This window comes from Heteronotia binoei, chromosome 1, assembly GCF_032191835.1.
Source record: "Heteronotia binoei isolate CCM8104 ecotype False Entrance Well chromosome 1, APGP_CSIRO_Hbin_v1, whole genome shotgun sequence".
Lineage (NCBI taxonomy): Eukaryota > Metazoa > Chordata > Lepidosauria > Squamata > Gekkonidae > Heteronotia > Heteronotia binoei.
Window position 1 is genome coordinate 144,153,633 of NC_083223.1, and position 23,262 is coordinate 144,176,894.

The window sequence follows — 23,262 nt, forward strand, 5'->3', positions numbered from 1 at the left end:
ACTTTTCCCGTACATAGACGATTGGCTGCTGGTGGCACAATCAAGAGCGGAACTGTTGCAGCATATCTCCATCACCCTGGACTTGGTGAGGGATCTGGGACTGCAGATCAACGAGAAGAAGTCCCATTTGCACCCATCCCAACGGGTGCAGTTTATAGGGGCAATCATAGACACTCGAGTCTGCAGAGCGTTTCTCCCTCCAGACCGGGCAGACGCCATAGTCATGATGGTCTCGGCTCTTCTACGGAACCCGACGGTCTCGGCTCGGTGGCTGCAGCGTCTCCTGGGACTGATGGCGGCGACAACATCCGTCATCACCTTTGCACGGCTGCACATGCGTCCCCTGCAGCTCTGGTTCCTCAGGAGCTTCCGCTGCAATATCGAGGCGCCTTCCAGGCGGCTAACGGTGCCGAGGGAGGTGCTGTCGTCCCTCGATTGGTGGGGGCTGAAAAGTCGCTTGATGGAGGGGGCATCCTTCCACAGACCGGAGCCGGACCTCACCCTCACCACGGATGCCTCTCTGTGGGGCTGGGGGGCCCACCTGGGGGGCCTGTGTGTGGGAGACCGCTGGCCAAGTCTCCAAGCGCGCCAGCACATAAACTTTCTAGAATTGCTGGCCATCTTCCATGCCATCCGCTCGTTCATGCCGCTACTGAAGGGCAGGTCGGTCGCAGTGATGACGGACAATACAACAGCAATGGCGTATATCAACAGGCAAGGCGGGACAGTATCCCGCAGACTGTGTTACCTAGCTATTTCAATCTGGGAGCTGTGCAGCTCCCTGGGGATCTTCTTGGTCGCAACCCACCTTCCGGGAGACCGGAACGTACAGGCGGACTTCCTCAGCAGGGGGGGTGCCCCACTCCACGAGTGGGAACTCAACTGGGACTTTCTGAGACCGGTCTTCCTGAGCTGGGGGACCCCGGAATTGGACGTTTTTGCCACCCGGCACAACAAGAAGTGCGCCCTGTTCTGTTGCAGGGGCGGTGTGGATCCCCTGGCGTTGGGGGATGGCCTGCTGGTGCCGTGGAGGTACCACTCAGTATACCTTTTCCCCCCCTTTCCACTCCTGACCAAGGTGGTGCAGAAGCTCCTGCGGGAACGCCCGCGGGGGGTGCTGGTGATGCCGTGGTGGCCCAGGCAGCAGTGGTTCCCCCTGGCCCTGCGCCTGTCAAACGGGGTCTACTACCAGTTTCCACAGGTCCAGAACCTCCTGCTCTCACATCAAGGGCGGATCTTTCACCACGACGTCCCCCATCTGCGCCTCACAGCGTGGCGCTTGGAGCCTCTGGATTCTCGGACAGGGTGCAGTCCGTACTGCTGAACTGCAGAAAACCCTCGACGAGGCGATCCTACACCTTCAAGTGGGCCAAGTTTGCGGACTTCGCACTGGACCGTTCGGCAGACCCTAGGTCTGCAGGGTTGCCGGTAATACTGGATTTTCTCCTTTCATTACTGGACAAAGGTCTCGCACCGTCTTCGGTGCGGGTCTACCTAGCTGCCATCTCATCTGAACATGTGAGGATTGATGGCCACTCGCCCTTCACTCATCCTGATGTTAAGAGGTTCCTTAAGGGTATGGCACGCCTGTACCCAGCGGTGCGGACACCTACCCCAGCTTGGGATCTTCCCTTGGTCCTGAAGGCTTTGTCGGGCAAGCCCTTTGAACCGATGGCTACCTGCTCGGCTCACCTCTTGGCGTGGAAGACAGCCTTCCTGGTGGCAATCACCTCCGCCAGGCGGGTGGGAGAGTTGGCGGCCTTGAGGTGTGATTCCCCGTACCTGATTTTCTCCGCTGAGGGGGTGTTGCTGAGACCTGACATCACCTTCTTGCCTAAGGTGATCTCACTCTTTCACCTTAACACGGACATTTTTCTGCCGGTCTATTTTCCCTCGCCGGCTAATGACTCCGAACGCCGTCTCCATGCACTTGATGTGAAGAGGGCCCTTTCCTTCTATCTGCATCGTACAGGGCCCTCGCGTAAGGACCCGAGACTTTTTGTGTCCTATGCTGCATCCTCCATGGGACAGCGCATATCTTCGCAACGCTTGTCGAAATGGATCACAGGGACCATACGCCTGTGCTATCTACTTCGGAAGACGCCTCTCCCGGGTCCCCTGCGGGCCCACTCGACACGGGCGATTGCTACCTCGGAGGCGTTTATGAAGGGAGTTCCGCTGCAGGACATCTGCAGGGCCGCCACGTGGTCCTCGGCACACACCTTCGTGGCACACTATGCCCTGGACTTGCGGTGTCGACAAGCTTCTTCTGTGGGCCGGGCAGTACTGCAGTCGGTTTCTTCCTGATGGACCGTTGCACCCTCCGCCAGGTAGGCCTTGAGCTTGTTAATCTCCCATCAGTGTGATGCACAGAGACCACGAAGAAGATAAACAGGTTTCCTACCTGTAACTGATGATCTTCGAGTGGTCATCTGTGCATTCACACTACCCGCCCGCCTTCCCCGCTGCGAACGGTCCCTCCTGGGGGCTACCGCGGCGGCCAGAAGGAACTGGCGGGATGTCCACTGCCGTCCTGGTGCGCATGCGCAGTGGGGCTGCTGGGCATGCGCACTGGGACGGTGGCGCGGAAATCCGTAGCTTTGAAGTTTACCAACGGAGATCGGCGCCGGCGCCTACTCCCATCAGTGTGAATGCACAGATGACCACTCGAAGATCATCAGTTACAGGTAGGAAACCTGTTTTTCACTCATTGAGTGGCAGGGTGCCCATGCAAATGCACAGGCACTGCTCGTTTTTGTGTATTTACTCTGGAACCAGATGCTAGCAAAGATGTGAGAGGACCTTTTGGTCTTGACCACATATTGCCCAGCTACATATTTATTTATTTATTGCACTTATATCCCGCCCTCCCCAAATGGGCTCAGGGTGGCTAACAACAGCCACAATTCGATGACACTTCACATTATGACAATAAAGCATTATTGGGGAGGGACGGTGGCTCAGTGGTAGAACATCTGCTTGGTAAGCAGAAGGTCCCAAGTTCAATCCCCGGCATCTCCAACTAAAAGGGTCCAGGCAAATAGGTGTGAAAAACCTCAGCTTGAGACCCTGGAGAGCCGCCGCCAGTCTGAGTAGAAAATATTGAGTTTGATGGACCGAGGGTCTGATTCAGTATAAGGCAACTTCATATGTTCATATTAAAATATTAAACAATTTAAATACCGCTCAAAATATAACTCAGATGGCTTCTGTTTGAATTAATTTGTCATGATACTGTGGGGCAGATGATACACATCCCCATAGTTGTTAAAAGTACCTCCTTTAGTTCTTCAAAGCCTGCCTGAACAAATATGTCTTAAAGGCCCTGCGGAATTGAAACAAGTCCTGCCCTAGTCTCCTCTGGGAGAGCATTCCAGAGGACAGGCGCAGCCATGGAGAAGGCTCTTGCCCTTGTAGTGGTCAGACGGGCATCCTTTAGCCCAGGGATCTTTAACAGATTTAACGAGCTTGATCATAGTGCTCTCTGGGGCTCATGTGGGGAAAGGCGGTCCCAAAGGTAGGCAGGTCCCAAACCATATAGGGCTTTAAAGGTCATAACCAGCACTTTGAACCGGGCTCAGAACACTACAGGCAACCAGTGCAGCGTCTCCAGTGCAGGTTGGATGTGCACCTGTAAAGGCGGCTCCAATACCAACCTGGCTGCAGCCTTCTGCACCAGTTGCAGCTTCCGGGTCCAAGTCAAGGGCAGCCCCATGTAGAGGGCGTTACAGTAATCTATTCTCGAAGTGACCGTTGCATGGATTACTGAAACCAAGTCGCTGTGTTCCAGATATGGAGCCAACTGTCTTATCTGCCTAAGATGATAAAATGCAGATCTGGCAGTGGCTGCCACCTGGGCCTCCATAATTAACAAAGGCTCCAGGAGAACCCTTAAACTTTTGACCCTCGAAGCTGGTGCTAAAGGTGCCCCATCGAAGGTCAGTAAAGGGATCTCTCTTCCCAAGCCACCTCGGCTTAGGTACAGCACCTCCATCTTTGCTCAATTCAATTTCAGTCGAATTTGTCTGAGCCATTTCACAGCGGCTTGTAATGCCCATTCCAGGTTTTATGGGACGCAGTCGGCCTAGCCACCCATCCACATGAAACTATTATGTCTAAAATAAAGGGTAGAATGTGGGGGAAATGCATATTTTTCTGGCTGTTTAAACTTCAAAGATCATCACCTTGCACCTGTATTTGTGAGAGTGCAAGAATTTATGATTGGTAGTACACAGACATGACATATCAGGATCTCATTAGCCATGTCATACAGTCTGTGACTTGCATTGCCACAAATAAAGCAGATGAATGTAAATGAGCTAAAATATCACTACAGTAAGGTATCAGCATTTTTTGGAAAGGTATTCTATAGTGATGCTACTGGTCTTTAAAAAAAATTGCAGTTGCATCCTCATAATCATGAACTTAGTGGAGACCATAATGTTCTAATGTTGCATGTAGCTCATCTTTGTAGCACATTCATCCCTTTGCATTGTGAGCTGTTTATCTTCAGAAGTTGTGCTTTGATTTAATTCTTTTTGCCTGTGCTCATGGCCCAATTTTGACATAATGTTCTCCATGCTGTTTCTTTTACGTTTGTGTCCATATGCTCTCATAGATGTTTCCAAAGGCAGATTCCATGGATGCCAGATTAGATAAATCTAGGACATAGCTTCAGTGTGATAGGAGTCCTACAAAGCAATAACATCCATGGATATCAGAAGCTGCTGATACCATGCAGGAGGGCAAAAGCAAAGTATATTGAAAAACATATTTGCCTGCAGTGTAATGACATCACATGCTCTGTGCAGGCCCACATAAAGCTATGTCAGAACAATGCTGAGAGCCAGGAACTCCATCATGAGCATACAACATAGTAGGCCCACTTCATAATGAAACTATTCATGAGTCTGTGATAGAATGAGAAGAAATGGCTACTCCTGGAATTCTTGTTGAAATTAGACTGATGCAGGAATTGTGTTCACATATTCTTTCCTATTCTGCTCACCACAGGAAGAAGGTAATAATCAAACTGGGAAGATATGATGCTCCAAATAAACATGGAATATCCTGGTTCACTTGTTCTCTTCCCTGTGACAGAATGCATAAACCTGAGCCCCACATCTCAGTCTTAGTTTGGGTAGAAGAATCCTATTGGCAAAGTAGCATATGGATAGGTCTTGAGGTCTCAGGGATCATTTCCTCTGGGCAAATATTTCAAAATATACAACTGCAAGAAACTAAGCTTACCCTTTAATACTCCTTGGTTCTGAAGAGAATGTCAAGAAGATGAGAATATGATTTGGCTTTCCTCATAATCATGTTGCTGGCTTCTCTAATGCTGTCAACAGAATGGACAAATGGTGCCCGGAAGGTTGATGAATGTTATGGAGCATGTCACATGAGCCACCAATAACCTTCATACTATCAACACTTTCAGTCACTATATATCCAAGCTGGGTTAAAGCCAAAGATATAGGGGCCTGAAAAACTCAAGTCTTCTTGCCAGACTTCTAACAATCCAGGACTTACTGCCAAATTATTTTTGGTATGATTCTGACTATATTAATGCTGAAGGGATTGTAACATATTCTCTTATATGGTCATGCTCCAAGGGTCAGAACATCCAGAGTAATCTCATTGAACACATTTGAAATTATGCTCAAATGAGATTTTGGAAATAATTTCCATTTTAGTGAGAATTAACTTCCAAATAAATATGCTTTATATCAGGATAGTCATCTTGTCAAAGGCCTGGGAGGAGAATTGTATGTCAAAGTTTTACATTTGTTCCATATTTGCCCAGACATCCAGGCTTCCTTTCTTACATAAGCATATGTACTATCTTGCTACAACTGTGTGTTGGCAGTGAGGTGCCAAGCTGCTTCATGACAGAATAAAGGGAAATGACTGTTATTTCAAATAAGCTTCCAGATAATGTGCCTTATTGATGCTGACTTAATTTAACTTTTTTTTCCCCCAAAGGGGGAAAATATTTCATTGTGTGGGGGTTTTTTTGCCCCTGAGGCTGGCTCTTGCAACAAAACACAATCATCTTTTTTTTTTAATCTCTTCTACTCAGAACTCTGAATATGAGATAATCTCTGTTGTGTATGTGAAATGATGTTGTGCATATTTAATATTTCATTGTGTGGGGGGGGTTTGCCTCCGAGGTGTTCCTGCCTGGCTCATTGGAGCCTTTACAACTGAGCTTGGGGACTCAGGAACAATGGGCAGTAGAATCCAAATCCCCGCTGCCCTGCTCCAATCACGGCCCCCCTGCTGGTTTGAATGATCCAATGGTGTCCAGGCACAGGAATCTTGAAGTGTATATAGTTGTCCCCGTTGGCCCAGTTGAACAGTCTTCTAATTCAACCATTACCATGCTGTAACTGATAAAGAGAGCTATGATCCCTGTAACCTCGTCTCCTCCTTGCATTGAACCCACTATATTATAGTCTCTAACACACATACAGGGTGATCCTAAGAATGCACCATTAATGTATACTGATTTTGCCATTAATGTACACTGTCTGCAATGAGATACTTTTAAAAAAGATTCCACTGAAATAGCTTCAGAAGATCTTGAATCCTAATTTCTCTCTCTCTCTCTCTCTCTCTCTCTCTCTCTCTCAGTTAATTCAGGAGATGGCATTGACTACAGCCAGCAGAAACGTGAAAATATCGGAGACTTGATTCAGGAGACTCTAGAAGCCTTTGAGCGCTATGGTGGTGAAGATGCCTACATAAACATTAAATACATGGTCCCAACTTATCAATCGTGTTTGTTGAACTAACAAATGGAATAACGGTGTCAGAAAAGTGATGCTGTTTGTGTTCTCCAGCTCTGGCTAACATTTATTACTCATTCTTTCTCTACAGCTACTAAAACTGTGGTTTCTGGACTCTTAGACTGCTTAGTGCTATCGAGAACTAGTCTTTCCAATACATAAATAGTGTCTGTTTTGTGGATTACAATGGTCTACTGTGCTTATTTGTTCTGTGAAAGAATTTCTCCTTTATCACAAATGCTAAGCGGAGCAGGAGTCAGTCAAACCATCGGTTGTATGGACAATAAAACTATAATTTTCATACGCAATTCGGCAATTGCTCTTCTGTGTCTGCCTGCCCTGGGGGCGATGTCAGAGACTGTAACGAGGAGAGTTTATGCTGACTGCTTAATAGGAGAAACAACAGTTCAGCAGTGGCTCTCTAGCAGCTGAGTACAATAATAGGCTCTGCCTTACAATAATACTGTAGAGCATGTATACCAAATAAGAGAGGGATTTTTGGGTAGCACATTAGAAAGGTCCCTCGTAAAATTAATTAGTGATTATTATACTGTTGTCATCTCAATTTCCAAGCCTTGCCTTTTTTAAAAAACAAAGTATGAGCCCCAATTTCTAAATTTTAAATAAAATAGCATGTGGGAAGCGGAATAAAGAATATAGGTATCAGCCTGAAAGCAAGATGTCTTAGTAACAAGTGTGGCACAGTAGCTGATTCCAACACTGCCCGGTATTTTACAGTATTAGTTTAAGCAGTTCTACTCAGAATCCTACTCGGCTTTACTCAATGGGATTTACTCCCTTGAAGGCATTCTAAGGATAAAACTGTTAAACCTCTTTGACTGGCTATTTATAGTAATCTGACTTTCATTTCCATTGGTTTTTGTTGTTGTATGTCTCTGCAATATGTGCACAATATATGGGAGATGAGAAGTGCTTGCCCACTCCAGAACTGCTGATTTCGGGAGGGGTATTGAAAAACCTGAGTCAGATGGACGTGATGAGAGAGGAGGTCCTATGACTGATACACAATTTAAAAACTGATAAATCACCAGGCCCAGATGGCATACATCCAAGAGTTCTGAAAGAACTCAAATGTCAACTTGTGGATCTCCTGACAAAAATATGTAATCTTTCATTAAAAGCTGCCTTAATTCCTGAGGACTGGAAGGTAGCTCATGTCACCCCTCTCTTTAAATAGGGTTCCAGAGGAGATCCAGGAAATTATAGGCCAGTCAGTCTGATGTCAATACCAGAAATGTTGGTGGAAACCATTGTTAAAGAGAGAATTAGTAAGCACACTGATGAACAAAAGCTATTGAGGAAGATTCAGAATGGGTTCTGTAAGGGAAGATCTTGTCTCACTAACCTGTTAGTTCTTTGAGGGGGTGAACAAACACATGGACAAGGGGGACTCAATAGACATTGTTTACCTTGGCTTCCAGATAAAGTTACCTTTACTCCCAGATAAAGTTCCTCATCAAAGGCTCCTAAGTAACCTCAATAGTCCTTTCATGGATCAAAAACTGGCTACTTAACAGGAAATAGAGTGAGTATAAAAGGCCAATGCTATGCTGGGGATTATTAGGAAGGGAACTGAAAACAAATCAGCCAGTATCATAATGCCCCTGTATAAATGGATGGTGTGGCTTCATTTCGAGTACTATGTTCAATTCTGGTCACTACATCGCAAAAAAGATATTATAGCATTGGAAAAAGTCCAGAAAATGGCAACTAGAATGATTCAAGGGTTGGAACACTTTTCCTATAAAGAAAGATTAAAGCACTTGTGGCTCTTTAGCTTGAAGAAACGTCAACTGAGAGGTGACATGATAGAGGTTTACAAGATTATGCACAGGATAGAAAAGGTAGAGAAAGAAATACTTTTCTCCTTTTCTCACAATACAAGATCTCATGGGCACTCAATGAAATTGCTGAGCAGTTGGGTTAGAATGGATAAAAGGAAGTACTTCTTCACCCAAAGGGTGATTAACATATGGAATTCACTGCCACAGGAGGTAGTGGCAGCTAAAAGCATAAACAGTTTCAAGAGGGGATTGGATTAAAATATGGAGCAGAGGTTCATCAGTGGCTATTAGCCACAATATATAGATCATATTCTCTGTCTGGGGCAAGTGAATCTATATTCTTGGTGCTGGGGGGGGGGGGGCAACAGTGGGAGGGCTTCTTGTGTCCTGGCCCCACTGGTGGACCTCCTGATAGCACCTGGTGTTTTTGTGGTTTTTTGCCACTGTGTGACAGCGTGTTGGACTGGATGTGCCATTGGCCTGATTCAATATGGCTTCTCTTATGTTCTTAATTGTTTGCTCATATAAGGTTGGACTGGACAAGGCACAAAGATGCAGTTAATGACCTGTGACACAGATTGGGCCTCTGAAGCAATTTCATTTATCCCCTGGCAGCCATATTAAACTTTAATTGAGGTGTGGTAAAATATTTGCCTGTAGCTTCACTCGTAAGGAAAAGCTAAAAGTCACTTTATGTTTTTCTCTCTGCTTCACAACGCCAGAATGCATGTTCTCCACATATGCCTGAATGTGTGTTCTCTAATTGCTAGGTGGCACCTTTTTCTTATGAAGCAGGGCCAATTGTGACAATATCCACTTCCAGCCCCTGGACTACAGTCAAGAGAATACAGTGGTCCTAAGACTGCAGCCTGAGTTGGCTACAGTTGTCTGAGGTTGCTTGCCAGTTTGGTCATTCATCTATTACGGCTGGCAGCTTCCAGGTAGGGTCTGAGGACCTCTCAGAATTTCAGCTGACCTCCAGAGAATAGAAATCAGTTCCCCTGAAGAAACTGGCTGCTTTGACAGGTGAACTCTATAGCATTATACTCAGCTGAAGCCTCTCCCATCCCCGAATCCCACCCGACCTACTTCGCCCCAAATCTCCAAGAACTTTTCAACCCAGCATTGGCAATCTTTTCTTACCATGCATGAGCCTGCTCTGTTCAGATTAGGGTTGCCAATCCCCAGGTGGGGGCAGGAGATCTCCAGGTTTGGAGACCCTCCCCCACTTCAGGGTCATCAGAAAGTGGGGGGAGGGAAATGCCTGCTGCACACTCCATTATTCCCTATGGTAACCATTTCCCATAGGGTTTAATGGAGAATTGATCTGCAGATATATGGGGCTCTGGGGGAGCTGTCTTTTGAGGTAGAGGCACTAAATTTGTAGCATAGCATCTGGTGCTTCTCCTCAAAATGCCCTTCATGTTTCAAAAAGATTCGACCAGAGGGTCCAATTCTATGAGCCCCCAAAGAAGGTGCCCCTATCCATTATTTCCAATGCAGGGAAGGCATTTAAAAGGAGTGCAGTCCCTTTAAATGTAATGGCCAGAACTCCCTTTGGGGTTCAATTATGCTTTTCACAACCTTGCTTCTGGCTCCACCCCAATATCTCCTGGTTCCACCCTCAAAGTCTCCTGGCTCCACCTCAAAGTCCCCAAATATTTCTTGAATTGGACTTAGGGTTGCCAAGTCCAATTCAAGAAATATCTGGGGACTTTGGGGGTGGAGCCAGGAGACATTAGGGGTGGAGCCAAGATCAAGGCTGTGACAAGCATCATTGAACTCCAAAGGGAGTTCTGGCCATCACATTTAAAGGGACAGCACACCTATTCAATTCCTTCTTTCCATAGGAAATAATGAAGAATAGGGGCACCTTCTTTTGGGGCTCATAGAATTGGACCCCCTGGTCCAATCTTTATGAAACTTGGGGGGTATTTTGGGGAGAGGCACTAGATGCTATACTAAAATTTTAGTGCCTCTACCCCAAAAAAACAGCCTCCCCCCCCACACACACACATCTCCAGGAATTCCCTTCACCCAGCTGACAACCCCCTTCCCCCAAGAGGGAATATTCTTCTCCAAGCCATTCTCCCCCCCCCCCCCCCGCGCAACTGTAGAAATCTTCATCGTATCCCGCAGGCCAGCCAGTGAGGGCATGCAGGCAGTTCCCTAGAACTACAAAGAATTCCCAAAGTCCAGATTCCCGGAGGGGGGGGCTTAGGTCCGGCCGAGGAGGACTTTTGTTCTCCACCCGAAGCAAACCCCCCCCCCCCCCGCGCATTGTAGGCATTTCCCATCTTGGCTGGAGCTGACCTCCCCGGCCCCCCACCGCCCTTTACCGAGGCTCTCCAAACCGGCCGGTGCACCGCGCCTTCCCTCTTCAGCGCAACAAGAGCCTTCCAGCCGCAGGGCCAGCCCGGCTGCGTGCCGCCTTCCCAGCTGGACTCCGCTCCCGGTGCCTTGGCTCTCTCCGGTCCCCGCCCCCCGGCCTGGCTGAGCAGCGAAGGCTGCAGGGAGGCCGCCGCTTGGTCCCCGTGCCCACGACGCCTGACCGGCGCTCATCCAGCCACCGAAGGCGAGGGCAAGGCAAGAGGCAGGGCCCCGGGAAGTGCTGCAGCTCGCCTCTAGCTGCAGCGGTGGGCAGCCAGCCTGGAGTGAGGCGCGCCCGGCATCGCTGCCGCCTCTGGAGCCGCTGGCTGGGCTGCCCTCAAGGGTGGGAAGGGAAGGGGCGAGAAGCTGCTGGGTGGGAAGGGCCGCCATTCCCCCCCGCTTCCCAGATTTTGGGCCAGCGGGGGGAGAAGGTTCCAAACCGGGAGTCCCCAGGCCAAGCGGGGGATTTGGGATGCCTAATTGGACTTGGCAAACCTAGTTCAGATTCTGTGTGAACTATACAGAATGAGTATATTAAAAATTAGGGATTTGTTCCCTTTCCCTTCCAGATTGCAGACCAGTTGAGAATGTATAAGAAGTCAGATTACATGACTGCTAACTTTGCTCTGTCCTGTGTGTATGAGTATTTCTAAGCAATTAAAATATAGCTCTGAGTGTTTTACAAAGCACAAGACAAAGGATCATGTGAGTTAACCTCCTTTTGTAATGAGCACTTCACACACACTGCTTAGCTGTACTCCTACTACAAAAGCAGAACTTATTAAAAAGAATATATGATTTAAAACAAAAACACAAGGCCTACTGACCTCTGTGTTTGCCTGCTCTCATTGGCTGGATAATTTAGTTACCTAGTCTATGAGGCCCTGTAAGCAGCCAGAAAAGTGAACTAGCAGCAACAACAGCCCCATTCTTTCCCTTTCTTGACACTGCCTCTCTTTACTTCCCCATTTGCAATGCTCCAGCTCAGCTCAAAATTGTGAGACTTTTAAGTCCAGCAGCCTCCAGTTCCTGTTTCTGTTACAAAAAAAAAAAAAGAGGTGCTCTTGCTGCAGACAGAGCTCTTTTTTCATGCAAAAGGCCTCCGGTCAGTCACAGAAGAATCAATGCATTCACAAGGGATGAACTACACATACACTATGGAGGCTAGCAGTGCCAGGGCTTCCAAAGCAATAAACATTCCTCAGGACACACCCTTTCTGGTAGTGTTTTCCATCATGGTTGCATACACAAGAACTTTAAAAGAACTCACAGTAGAACATTGTGTCTCAGCTGATCAAATACGTTTAGTGTGAAGGGAAATTATGGCATGGATAGGAACTCTGGCTGAAATAGAAGACAATAAGGACTTCTCAAATTTTAAAGGAAACACTGGAATATTTGTTTATGTGTGTCTGGGTGAGATGAAGTGAGCAGGCCTGTGTGGTCCTGATCCAGCCACTTTTAAATGCTGTTGCATTAGAAAGGAGAATGTTCTGTCTGTCAAATCTCCCACTGATATCAATGGGCCATAAACACGCTTAGCTTTGGCAGCATCATTACTATTGTTTGAACAAATTAGCAGAATTATTGTTGTTCAGTTTGAACTATTACAGGCCTAAGTGTTTTGCCTGTGAAAAACCCATTTGCCTTACCAAACACAGAGGAAATAGTACATTTCTGATGGCTCTTGGAAATATATCATTGTTTGTTTTAAAGGAATTAATGTCCTGAAAATCTTTTTAATGGTGAACTATAAGCAGGACAGGACAAGCTAAAAGTATGTCTTCTCTCTGATATAAAAGCATTCAGGAAGCAGCTCCTGAATTTCAGGCAGCTGGTACAGCATGTGAGTGATAGGAAAGGAGAGTTACAATCACAAACTGGTATGCCCCTCACATCCCCCCCCCCATTCCATAACACAGAAGGAAGCCAGCACACATCACTCTGACAAAAATAGAACTGACGAGCAAGAAGGAAAGGCTAGAGAGAGGCCTAGCCGTCTCCTCTATGGTGCAGTTATCAACAAATGCACTGCCAAAGTTGAAATCCACACAGGTTTGAGTGATGTGCACAGATGGCATTATGCAATGGAGGTAGAGTTCTCAAGAAACTTTACCTGGTGGGCTGAAAGGCAGTTTATTAAATATATAAATAAGCAAACATCTTAGAAATAGAGTGGATATGGGTTGAAACATTCGGCTAGCAATTGATTGTATTGGGATGAGGAAGCAACTTTGAGAAGGCAGTATCATGGCCCCACAGACAAAGATTTGTTTGCCCACAGACATGGAATAAGGCTTCTGATCTGTTACACCCTGCATCCTCTAAAATGATGCCTCAGGGTGCTCACCTAAGCTGTACTATGTACCTTTGAGACAACATTTTCCTACATTGCTACCACCACTGGAGATTCAATGAGAGGCAAGAAACAATGGCAATGAACATGCTGGAAGATACAGGAGTAGGATTGCCAGGCCTCTCCTGGCAACCAATGGGGGATGGGGGAACAGGCAGGAAGAAGGCCGAGGCTACATTATTGGCAATATGGCCACGTCACTTCTGGCATGTATCAGAAGTGACATCAGCACACTGGGATGTTCCAGCAACATTCATGCATTTGGGCAAAAACCCTATGGTAAAATATGATGTTTGCCATAGAGTTTTTTGCCAAATACCTATGATAAAGTAGCTTCTGGAAGTGATGTTGCTATGTTGCCAGCAACGTAGCCTCACTCTCCCTCCTGCTCCTGGTAAGTCCCCTGCCAGCCAGCTGATCAATGGCAGGGGATGGAGGATCCTCTGCCCCCCAGTGATGGGGCTGGCAACCCTGCACAGAAGATATTTTTCTGACTTTATAAACTTTGCTATCAAAGCCCAATTCACTGCCCAATTATTAAGAAAATAGTAGCAATTTGGTGCATGAGTTCTACATAGTGCTCACTACTCTTGCTATGAGCTCATTAATTGCTGACCACTGAATAGGTAGTATGTGAGGTGTCTTGAGCAAGGGCACTACAGAGGAGGGAATCACCTTGTCTTTCTGAAAACATCTATATGCTTGGTTGTGATATAACCACAGCTCTAATTTTTAGCAATTCAGTTTGATATATCCCACAGTTAGGGCTGCCAGCCTCCAGGTGGGGCCTGGAGAGCTCCCACTTCTACAACTGATCTCCAAGTGGCAGAGATCAGCTCCCCTGGAGAAAATACAAGAACAAAAACCAATTTGATACACAATGGGGATACGCTCATATCCAATAATACATCCAATAACTTGGTTTAAAGGCAGACCTCAAAGCCTTAATCGATCATAGACTTTGCAAAAGTCATATCTGGAATAAAGTGCAAAAGCTTAAAAGCTGTAAAAAGTGTCCTTGCTGATGCTTCAGATAGAAAGACTCAATGTTGCAAAGGATGTCTGTGCCTGTGTTTTTAACTAAATAGGAAAGATTCCTTGTAGCCCCCTCTGCCTTTTCTGACAGAGCCTGAGCCAGTCTAATGGACACACTCTCCAATTCGTTATCAAAGAGGGGTTAGGCAGTCTCCAGGATCTCTACAGAAGAATTCCAAAACAGACTTGCTACTAAAACAATTTCCTACAAAAGCACAAACATGTAAGGAGATTAGCTTATCCATAGAGTTAATATAGGGACATAGACAGGAAAAAGTCTCTCAAGCATATTGCCTCACTAATACAACCTATAGCTTGAATATTTAAACATATAGACACATTAATCAAGCACACCTGTTACAAAATTTAAAGAGACCAAAATACAACCACAGACAAGCCACAATAGTTAATACAAAATGAACAGTTCATAAAAAACAAGAATAGTCAATACAATTATTCAAACCTCTTGGCTCAAGAGACTGTAAACAATAGATGCAGAAGGTCTCCTCTCCTAATAAAGTTTTATGTGTATCTTGGCCTTTATCATGCTGCCCAGAATGTTTATAAAGCACTACAAACTTCATATCATCAAGAGAGTGGTTCACCTCAATGTAGTGGGAAATATGAGAAGCATCTAGATTTTTGAGCCTTATTCTAGAGCGGTGTTCCAATATTCTGACCTTGACTGGTCTAATTGTACTTCCCACATAAATGTTTGGGCAGGAACATACGATGGCACATATTACATTGGAGGAGTTGCAATTACTAAAATCGTTCAAAGGTACAGAAAAATTTCAACCTGGGGGGTTCAAAAACCTTGGTCTCAACTGCCAAATGACAAATTTGGCAGCCACCACACCGGTAGTGCCCAACTACCATAAGAGCAGGCTGAGTAGCTGATGGCATGTCAGAATGCACAACCATATACCTCAAATTTTTTGTTCTATGGAAGCCAAAAAATGGGGATTCTGCTAGATGGTACCAATGCCTATGGATTATTCTGCAGGTGGGATTAGTATGTGGTGTGTAATGAAACACACATGTGATGGCATCCTTTTTTGTCTTATCTGCTCTTGAAAATAAGACAGTCCTCTCTTTATGGTCAGCCCTTATTCTAGCCTTTCTAATAACCTCTGCAGGATATCCACATTGCTGAACTTATGTCAGCTAACTTATGTTGGACACTTAAGACCAACATAGTTTTATTCAGAACGTAAGCTTTCATCTGCATGCACACTTCTTCGGACGAAGAATTGTCTCCTATTTTGTTCTGCTACTTCAGACCAACACGGCTGCCTGAGGAGGGAGTGAAAGAGTCAGAGCTTCCAGTTCCCTGGATTCCATTGGAGAAATACAAAGAAAGCACCTTAAGACCAATGTGCTAATGTTTAAGCATGTTTTAAGTTTTTTTTAAAAAACTTTAATTGTGTTTGTCTGTGTCCTTTATAAAATTTATATCTCTGCTGTCTAATCTTAAATAGGAACACTCATGGCCCAGTCCAACATGGCCTGGCCCAACAAGGTCTCATTTATGTCAGATTCAGCCCTCATAACAAAATGAGTTTAACACCCCTGTTATAAAGCCTCCACCTTCACATATGAAAGAACCCATTTTGGTCATGAAGGGTTGGGGGAAAAAAATCCATGTATCTGGAATGGATAATTGGTCTCCCTGGAGGGGGGAAACCAGGCTATGCATCTTGGGTCAGGTATATATAGCAGGAATCCAAGGATTTGCATTCGTAAGGAATTTACAGTTTCCCATCTATAATACCCATCAACTCTGCCTCAATGAGAACCACCTCTATTATCTTAGCCACATTAGTAGGATCTCCGAAAATAGATTTGTAATTGACAGTATTTGCCAATTGCCTTCTAATTTCATTAGTACAATCTATTGTGTCCTGCACCACAATGGCACCCCCCTTTTCTGCAGGCTTGATGACACTATTTCTATCCAGTGCTAGCCCTGTAAGAGCTGCCTCCTCTTCATGAAATATATTGCACCAAGGTTTTTTAATGCTAGATTCCAGTTTATTAATATCATGATTAATATCAAAACTTACAATCATAATATCATTGATGTACATATGCACAAGAGGGCCAAAGGGGGGTGGCATCACATACAGTAGAAACCGTTCCAAAAGTCTTTCTCAATTTTACTTGCCTAACTAACTTAAAGATCGAGGATCTGGATCGAGGTAGCGTGGCGGTGCTGATGTTGTTAGATCTGTCGGCGGCGTTCGATACGGTCGACCATCAGCTACTGACCCGCCGCCTCGCCGACATAGGGGTTAGGGGGTTGGCCTTACAATGGCTTTCCTCTTTCCTCAAGGGATGGGGACAAAGGGTGGCAATCGGGAGTGAGCTGTCCCAGAGGCGCACACTAGACTGTGGGGTGCCCCAGGGAGCAGTTCTCTCCCCGATGTTATTTAACATCTATATGCGCCCCCTTGCCCAGATTGCCCGGAGGTTTGGGCTTGGTTGTCATCAATATGCAGATGACACCCAGCTCTATCTGCTAATGGATGGCCGGCCTGACTGCGTCCCAGGGAATCTGGACCAGGCATTGCAGGCTGGGCAACATTGCAGGCTGAGTGGGTTGAAGCTGAACCCGACGAAGACAGAGGTCCTTTGCGTGGGCCACAGCGCTCTGGGAAGGGAATACCTCTCCCGGTTTTTATCGGTGTAACGCTGAAAGCAGCGCACCAAGTCAAGAGCCTGGGAGTTCTACTGGAGCCTTTATTATCAATGGAGGCCCAGATAGCAGCCACTGCCAAGTCGGCGTTTTTTCATCTAAAGCGGGCAAGGCAGTTGGCCCCTTTCCTAGAGCGTCAGGACCTAGCAACAGTGATTCATGCGACGGTCACCTCAAGATTGGATTACTGTAATGCCCTCTACATGGGGCTGCCTCTGTGTCGAACCCGGAGGCTGCAGCTGGTTCAGAACACGGCGGCTAGGCTGTTACTAGGACTCCCAAAGTGGGAGCACATACAGCCAGGGCTGCACGGACTGCACTGGCTGCCAGTTACATACCGGGTTCGCTACAAAGTGCTGGTTATTACCTTTAAAGCCCTATATGGTCGAGGACCTGCCTACCTGAGGGACCGTTTTTCCCCATACGAGCCCCAGAGAGCACTGAGGTCAGCAGGGAAGAACAAGCTGACTATCCCCGGGCCAAAGGAGGCGAAATTGCAGAACACCTGCGCACGGGCCTTCTCTATTGTAGCTCCACGCCTATGGAACCAGCTCCCGGAAAAGGTGCGGGCCCTGCGGAGCCTTGACCAATTCCGCAGGGCCTGCAAAACCATCCTTTTTAGGATGGCTTTTGCGGACTGCTGATTGAAGGATTGCTGAACTGATGGATTCGCCTAATTGACTTCCGCCTAAGTGATTTTTGCCATTATGTTAACTGACAGAATAGCACCAGAAATACCATTGTTATTATTAAATTATTGTTAAATGTAAATTAGAATGGTTTTTAAGACTAATGCTGATTTTAAAAGTTTTGTATAACTATTGTATGGATATGTTGTTAGCCGCCCTGAGCCTGCCTAGGCAAGGTGGGCGGGATATAAATAAAAATTTATTATTATTATTATTATTATTATTATTAGATCTATCCATGTTTTGAATGAGTTATATCCCAGAGTTGGAACACAAATCAAATCTAAGTTTAAGATATGCCTTTCAATATGGGAAAGCACTCTTGAAGATAGGTTGATAACTAAGTCTACTGCCCATTCTTTGGGGGCCACGCCTTTAAAAATAGCGATCTCTAGACCTATCACTATTAGAGAATCTATCTCTTCTTGGCAGTCCTTTGCAAAGGCTATGATCAATTAAGGCTTTGAGGAGTTTCTTTGAACCAATTTATTGGATATATTATTGGGTATGAGCATATTCTCATTGTGTATCAATTAATTTTCTAATTCGAATGAATTGTTACATTTTGTAATTCTATATTTTAAATAGTATATAAACTGTAATTTTGTTATTAGTTCATGGTTTTTGCTCTTGTATTTATCTCTCCTATAAACCTCCCTCTTGTATTACTGTTTTCCCCTGGAGAAAATGGCTGCTTTGAAAGGTGGACTCTATGGCATTCTACCATGCTAAGGCCCTTCCCCTCCCCAAACCCTGCTCTTTCCTGGATCCTCCCCCAAAGTCTCCAGGTATTTTCCAACACAGACCTGGCCACCCTACCCACTGTAATGGCACCCTGACCTTGTGTGAGAGAAATAAGGCTTATCTGTGTGCTACCATAGGTCAGCCCAGCAACCTTGGTTAATTTTGCACTGTCCGGAGAAAAACTGATACTGTCTCATTAAATAAGTGAGGTTTTTTTAAATTGCTGCCCCTTTTCTTTTGAATACTCTCCCCAAGGAGGAGGTAGAGTTGTCAGCCTCCAGGTGGGGCCTGGAGATCTCCTGCTTTTACAACTGATCTCCAGCTGGCAGAGATCAGCTCTCCTGGATAAAATGGCTGCTTTGAAAGGTGGAGTCTATGGAATTGTACCATGCTGAGGCCCCTCTCTTCTCCAAACCCCACCCTCTCCCAGATCCATCCCCAAAGTCTCCTGGTGTTCTCCAACACTGACCTGGTCACCCTAGGAGAAGGTGCTGTTAGCTCTTTTTAGGGTTGCCAGGTCTGACTCAAGAACTATCTGGGGACTTTGGGGGTGAAGACAGAAGCAAGGGTGTGATAAGAATAGCTGAACTCAGAAGGAAGTTCTGCCCATCACATTTAAAGGAACCATGTTCTTTTTAAATGCCTTCCTTCAATTGGAAATACTAGGGGATAGGGGCACCTTCTTTTGGGGCTCATAGAATTGACCCCCTGGTCCAATCTTTTTGAAAATTGGGGGGGGGGGGAGTTGAAGAGAGGAACCAGATGCTATGCTGATAATTTGGTGCCTTTACTTCAAAAAGCAGCCCCTCCAGAGCCCCAGATACTCACAGATCAATTCTCCATTATACCCTATAGGAACCAGTCTCCATAGAGTATAATGGAGTGCACAGCAGACATCCCCCCCACCCCGGTTTCTGATAACTCTAGTCATAGTCAGACTTATAGGTTGGATATCAGAAAGGCAAACTTCGATGAACATAGAACCATGCTGGGTAAAATCCCATGGTCAGAAATACTTAGGAAGAAGGGGTTTCAGGAGAGGTGGGAGTTTGTTAAAAACGAAATACTGAAAGCACAATCACAGATGATTCCTATGAGAAGAAAAAATGGAAAAAGCCTAACGAAGCCGAGTTGGCTCCATAAACAGAAATAAAAGACTCTTTTAGGAATTGGAAGGAGGGCCTTATAACCAAGGATGAATATAAACAAATTACGAGTGCTTGTAGAGAAAAAGTTAGGAAAGCTCAGGGCTTTTTTTGAGCAGGAAGGCACAGGAAGGCAGTTCTGGCTGACTTGGCATCAAGGGGTGTGGCCTAATATGCAAATGAGTTCATGCTGGGATTTTTCTGTTTAAAAGCCCTGTGTGAAACAATGGTGATGTCAGCGGTGTGGCCTAATACGCAAATGAGTTCCTGCTGAGCTTTTTCTACAAAAAAAGGCCCTGGGAAAACTAAAGCTCAGTATGAGCTTAGGCTGGCCAAAGATGCTAAAAACAGCAAAAAAGGGTTCTTTTCTTATGTTCAGAGTAAGAAAAAGAGCAAAGACATGGTAGGCCCATTGCGAATGCAGGAAAGTGAAATTGTAACAGGTAATGAAGAGAGGGCGGAACTGCTGAATTCCTACTCTTCCTCAGTCTTCTCTTCTGAGGGAAACGGTGCTTAACATGGCAAAAACAACATATAAGAAGGGTATGAAGTTCCAACCTAGGATCAGCATAGAGGTAGTACATAAACACCTAGTTTCTTTAAATGAAACTAAGTCCTCAGGACCAGATGAAGTGCATCCAAGGGTTCTAAAAGAGCTTGCGGATGTCATTTCTGAGCCTCTGGCTATTATTTTTGAGAATTCTTGGAGAACAGGAGAAGTGCTGGAAGATTGGAGGAGGGTGAATGTTGTCCCCATCTTCAAGAAGGGGAAAAAAGATGATCCGGGTAACTACTGACCCGTCAGCTTGACGTCTATACTTGGAAAAGTTTTAGAACAAATCAACAAACAGTCGGTCTTCGAACATTTAGAAAGAATGGATGTGATTACTAAGAGCCAGCATGGGTTTCTCAAGAACTAGTCATGTCAAACTAACCTGATCTCTTTTTTTGAGAAAGTGACTTCTTTGCTGCATCAGGGGAATGCTGTAAATGTCGTTTAGCTTGATTTCAGTAAGGCTTTTGATAAGGTTCCACATACTATTCTTGTTGACAAGTTGGTGAAATGTAGTTTGGATCATGTTACCGTTAGGTGGATCTGTAACTGGTTGACAGATTGTACCCAAAGAGTGCTTGTGAATGGTTCCTCATCCTCTTGGAGAGGAGTGACAAGTGGAGTGCCTCAAGGATCTGTCCTGGGACCTGTTTTGTTCAACATCTTTATCAATTATTTGGATGAAGGAATTGAGGGAATGCTTATTAAATTTGCAGATGATACTAAATTGGGACGGGTTGCAAATACAGTAGAAGACAGAAACAGGATACAGAATGACCTTGACAGGCTGGGAAACTGGGCTAAAACCAATAAAATGAATTTTAACAGGGATAAATGTAAAGTTCTGCATTTTGGTAGGAAAAATCCAATACATGACTATAGGATGAGGAAGACTTATCTTAGCAGTGGTATGTGCGAAAAGGATCTTGGGGTCTTAGTGTATCATACACTGAACATGAGTCAACAGTATGATTTGATGGCTAAAAAGGCAAATGCAATTTTGGGCTGTATCAACAGAAGTATAGTGTCCAGATCACGTGATGTGATAGTATCGCTTTGCTCTGCTCTGGTAAAACCTCACCTAAAGTATTGTGTTTGGTTTTGGGCACCACATTTTAAGAAGGATATAGACAAGCTGGAACATTTTAAGAAGGATATAGACAAGCTGGAACAGGATATAGACAAGCTGGAACAGGAGGGCAATGAAAATGGTAAGGGGTCTGGAGACCAAGTCCTATGAGGAAAGGTTGAAGGAGCTGGGGATGTTTAGCCTGGAGAGGAGGTGGCTGAGAGGCGATATGATCACCATCTTCAAGTACTTGAAGGGCTATCATATAGAGGATAGTGTGGAATTGTTTTCTGTGGCCTCAGAAGGTAGGACCAGAACCAATTGGTTGAAATTAAATCAAAAGACTTTCTGGCTCAACATTAGGAAGAACTGTCAGCGCAGGGTTCATCGAAATTCCAGAATAATAGAACTCTTTCTTTATGAAATAAGTTTCTTTATCAGAAACACAATGTCTCTGCAGTTGAAGAGCTTTGAGAGTGATAACATACATTGAATAGCTTGGGGCATATATGGGAGTACATCAAAGGGGGCTTTAAATCATTCTCAAAACAAAGTTACTTTTCTCTCAGTGAGGTACGAGCTTCACACATCTGTTATCTATCTTCCTGAGCCATTCGTTCTCCTCCCTTTGGCCAGTGGCCTTGGGGGGCCTGGGAAACGGCAGCGTTGTCTCTCTCTGTTCTGCCAGCCGTTTATTGCTCTTGGCGCCCAGGGCTCCCTTCCCTTCCTCCTTCGCCCCCCCCACATGTCTAACATTCTACGAAGGTGCAATGGGGTTAGTCTTTAAACAAACAAACAATATATGCAACCTGGTTAGTATCAATAGCAGGCAATTGAACACAAGCTGACAAGAACTTCCTGACCATTAGAGCAATTCCTCAGTGGAACAGGCTTCCTCAGGAAGTGGTGGGCTGTCCTTCCTTGGAGGTTTTTAAACAGAGGCTAGATGGCCATCTGACAACGATGAAGATCCTGTGAATTTGGGGTAGGTATTTGTGGGTTTCCTGCATTGTGCAGGGGTTGGACTAGATGACCCTGGAGGTCCCTTCCAACTCTATGATTCTATGAAGGAGTGGGCCTCCAAACTGGGGGTTCCCCAGTCCCCACTAGCAAATTGGCAACCCTAGCTCTTTTTAAAGCTGTTTTGGAAGGCTTGTAAAACCTTTACTTTCTCAAGGCTTTCCTGGTTCGATACTTTGGAATTGTTATTGGTTTGTGTGCAGGTCTCTGGTATTTTGTAATGTCTTTCTGTTTTGATTGCACTTTATGATTAATTGGTTTAATTTTCATTGTAAACTCACTCTGAAGGTGGAGTATGCATCATCATCATTATTAAAAATCATGTGCTGTTGTGATAGGAGCCTGTGTTAGGGGGTCTGTGAAGCCCATACAGTCCTAGAAAACACCAGTGGGAAGTATGTGGTGACTTATCAGCTCTGTCTTGCCATAATTATTGGCAATCAAGTCCCAGGCCCCCACTAAATTCTTGGAGAGAAAGTTGATAGTAGTCAGCAGGGCTTTTTTTTTTTTGTAGAGAAAGTCCAGCATGGACTCATTTGCATATTAGACACACTGCCTGATGTCACCATTGTTTCACACAGGACTTTTTTTGTAGAAAAAGCCCAGCAGGAACTCATTTGCACATTAGGCCACACCCTCTGACACCAAACTGCGTTCCTTTGGGTTCCTGCTCAGAAAAACCTCCTGGTAGTCAGTAAATCCCATTAGTTTTATCATGCACAGGATTTTCTTCAAGTAAATGTTATTTTAATCATGAGATATGACAGCATGCATGCTGAAAGAGTATCCTGAGGTTCCATTGTCTCAGTCCCTTGGATGTTCAATATGTTTTCTGGTTGTTAGAATTTATTCTCTTCTGGGCTTCATCAGCTGGCTGACCAGTTTTCTCCTCCAGCAAATAGCAGAAGTCTTTTTTACACTTAAGAATTAATGTAGGGTGAATTGACCATATAAGATTGCCAATGCATAAGCAATATGTATGAAAAA

At 45.3% G+C, this 23,262-nt stretch overlaps 1 protein-coding gene across 2 annotated transcripts in view; it reads left to right on the forward strand.

Moving 5' to 3' along the window:
* The window catches only part of PACRG (parkin coregulated), a 553,646-nt gene extending 546,547 nt beyond the window's left edge, over positions 1-7,099 (forward strand). For both annotated transcript variants that reach the window (XM_060242060.1, XM_060242052.1), the window contains one exon: positions 6,637-7,099. In XM_060242060.1, the coding sequence (XP_060098043.1) occupies positions 6,637-6,797 (161 nt within the window). In that variant the 3' untranslated portion in view covers positions 6,798-7,099. The remainder of the gene's footprint in view (positions 1-6,636) is intronic.
* Positions 7,100-23,262: the final 16,163 nt, after the last annotated feature.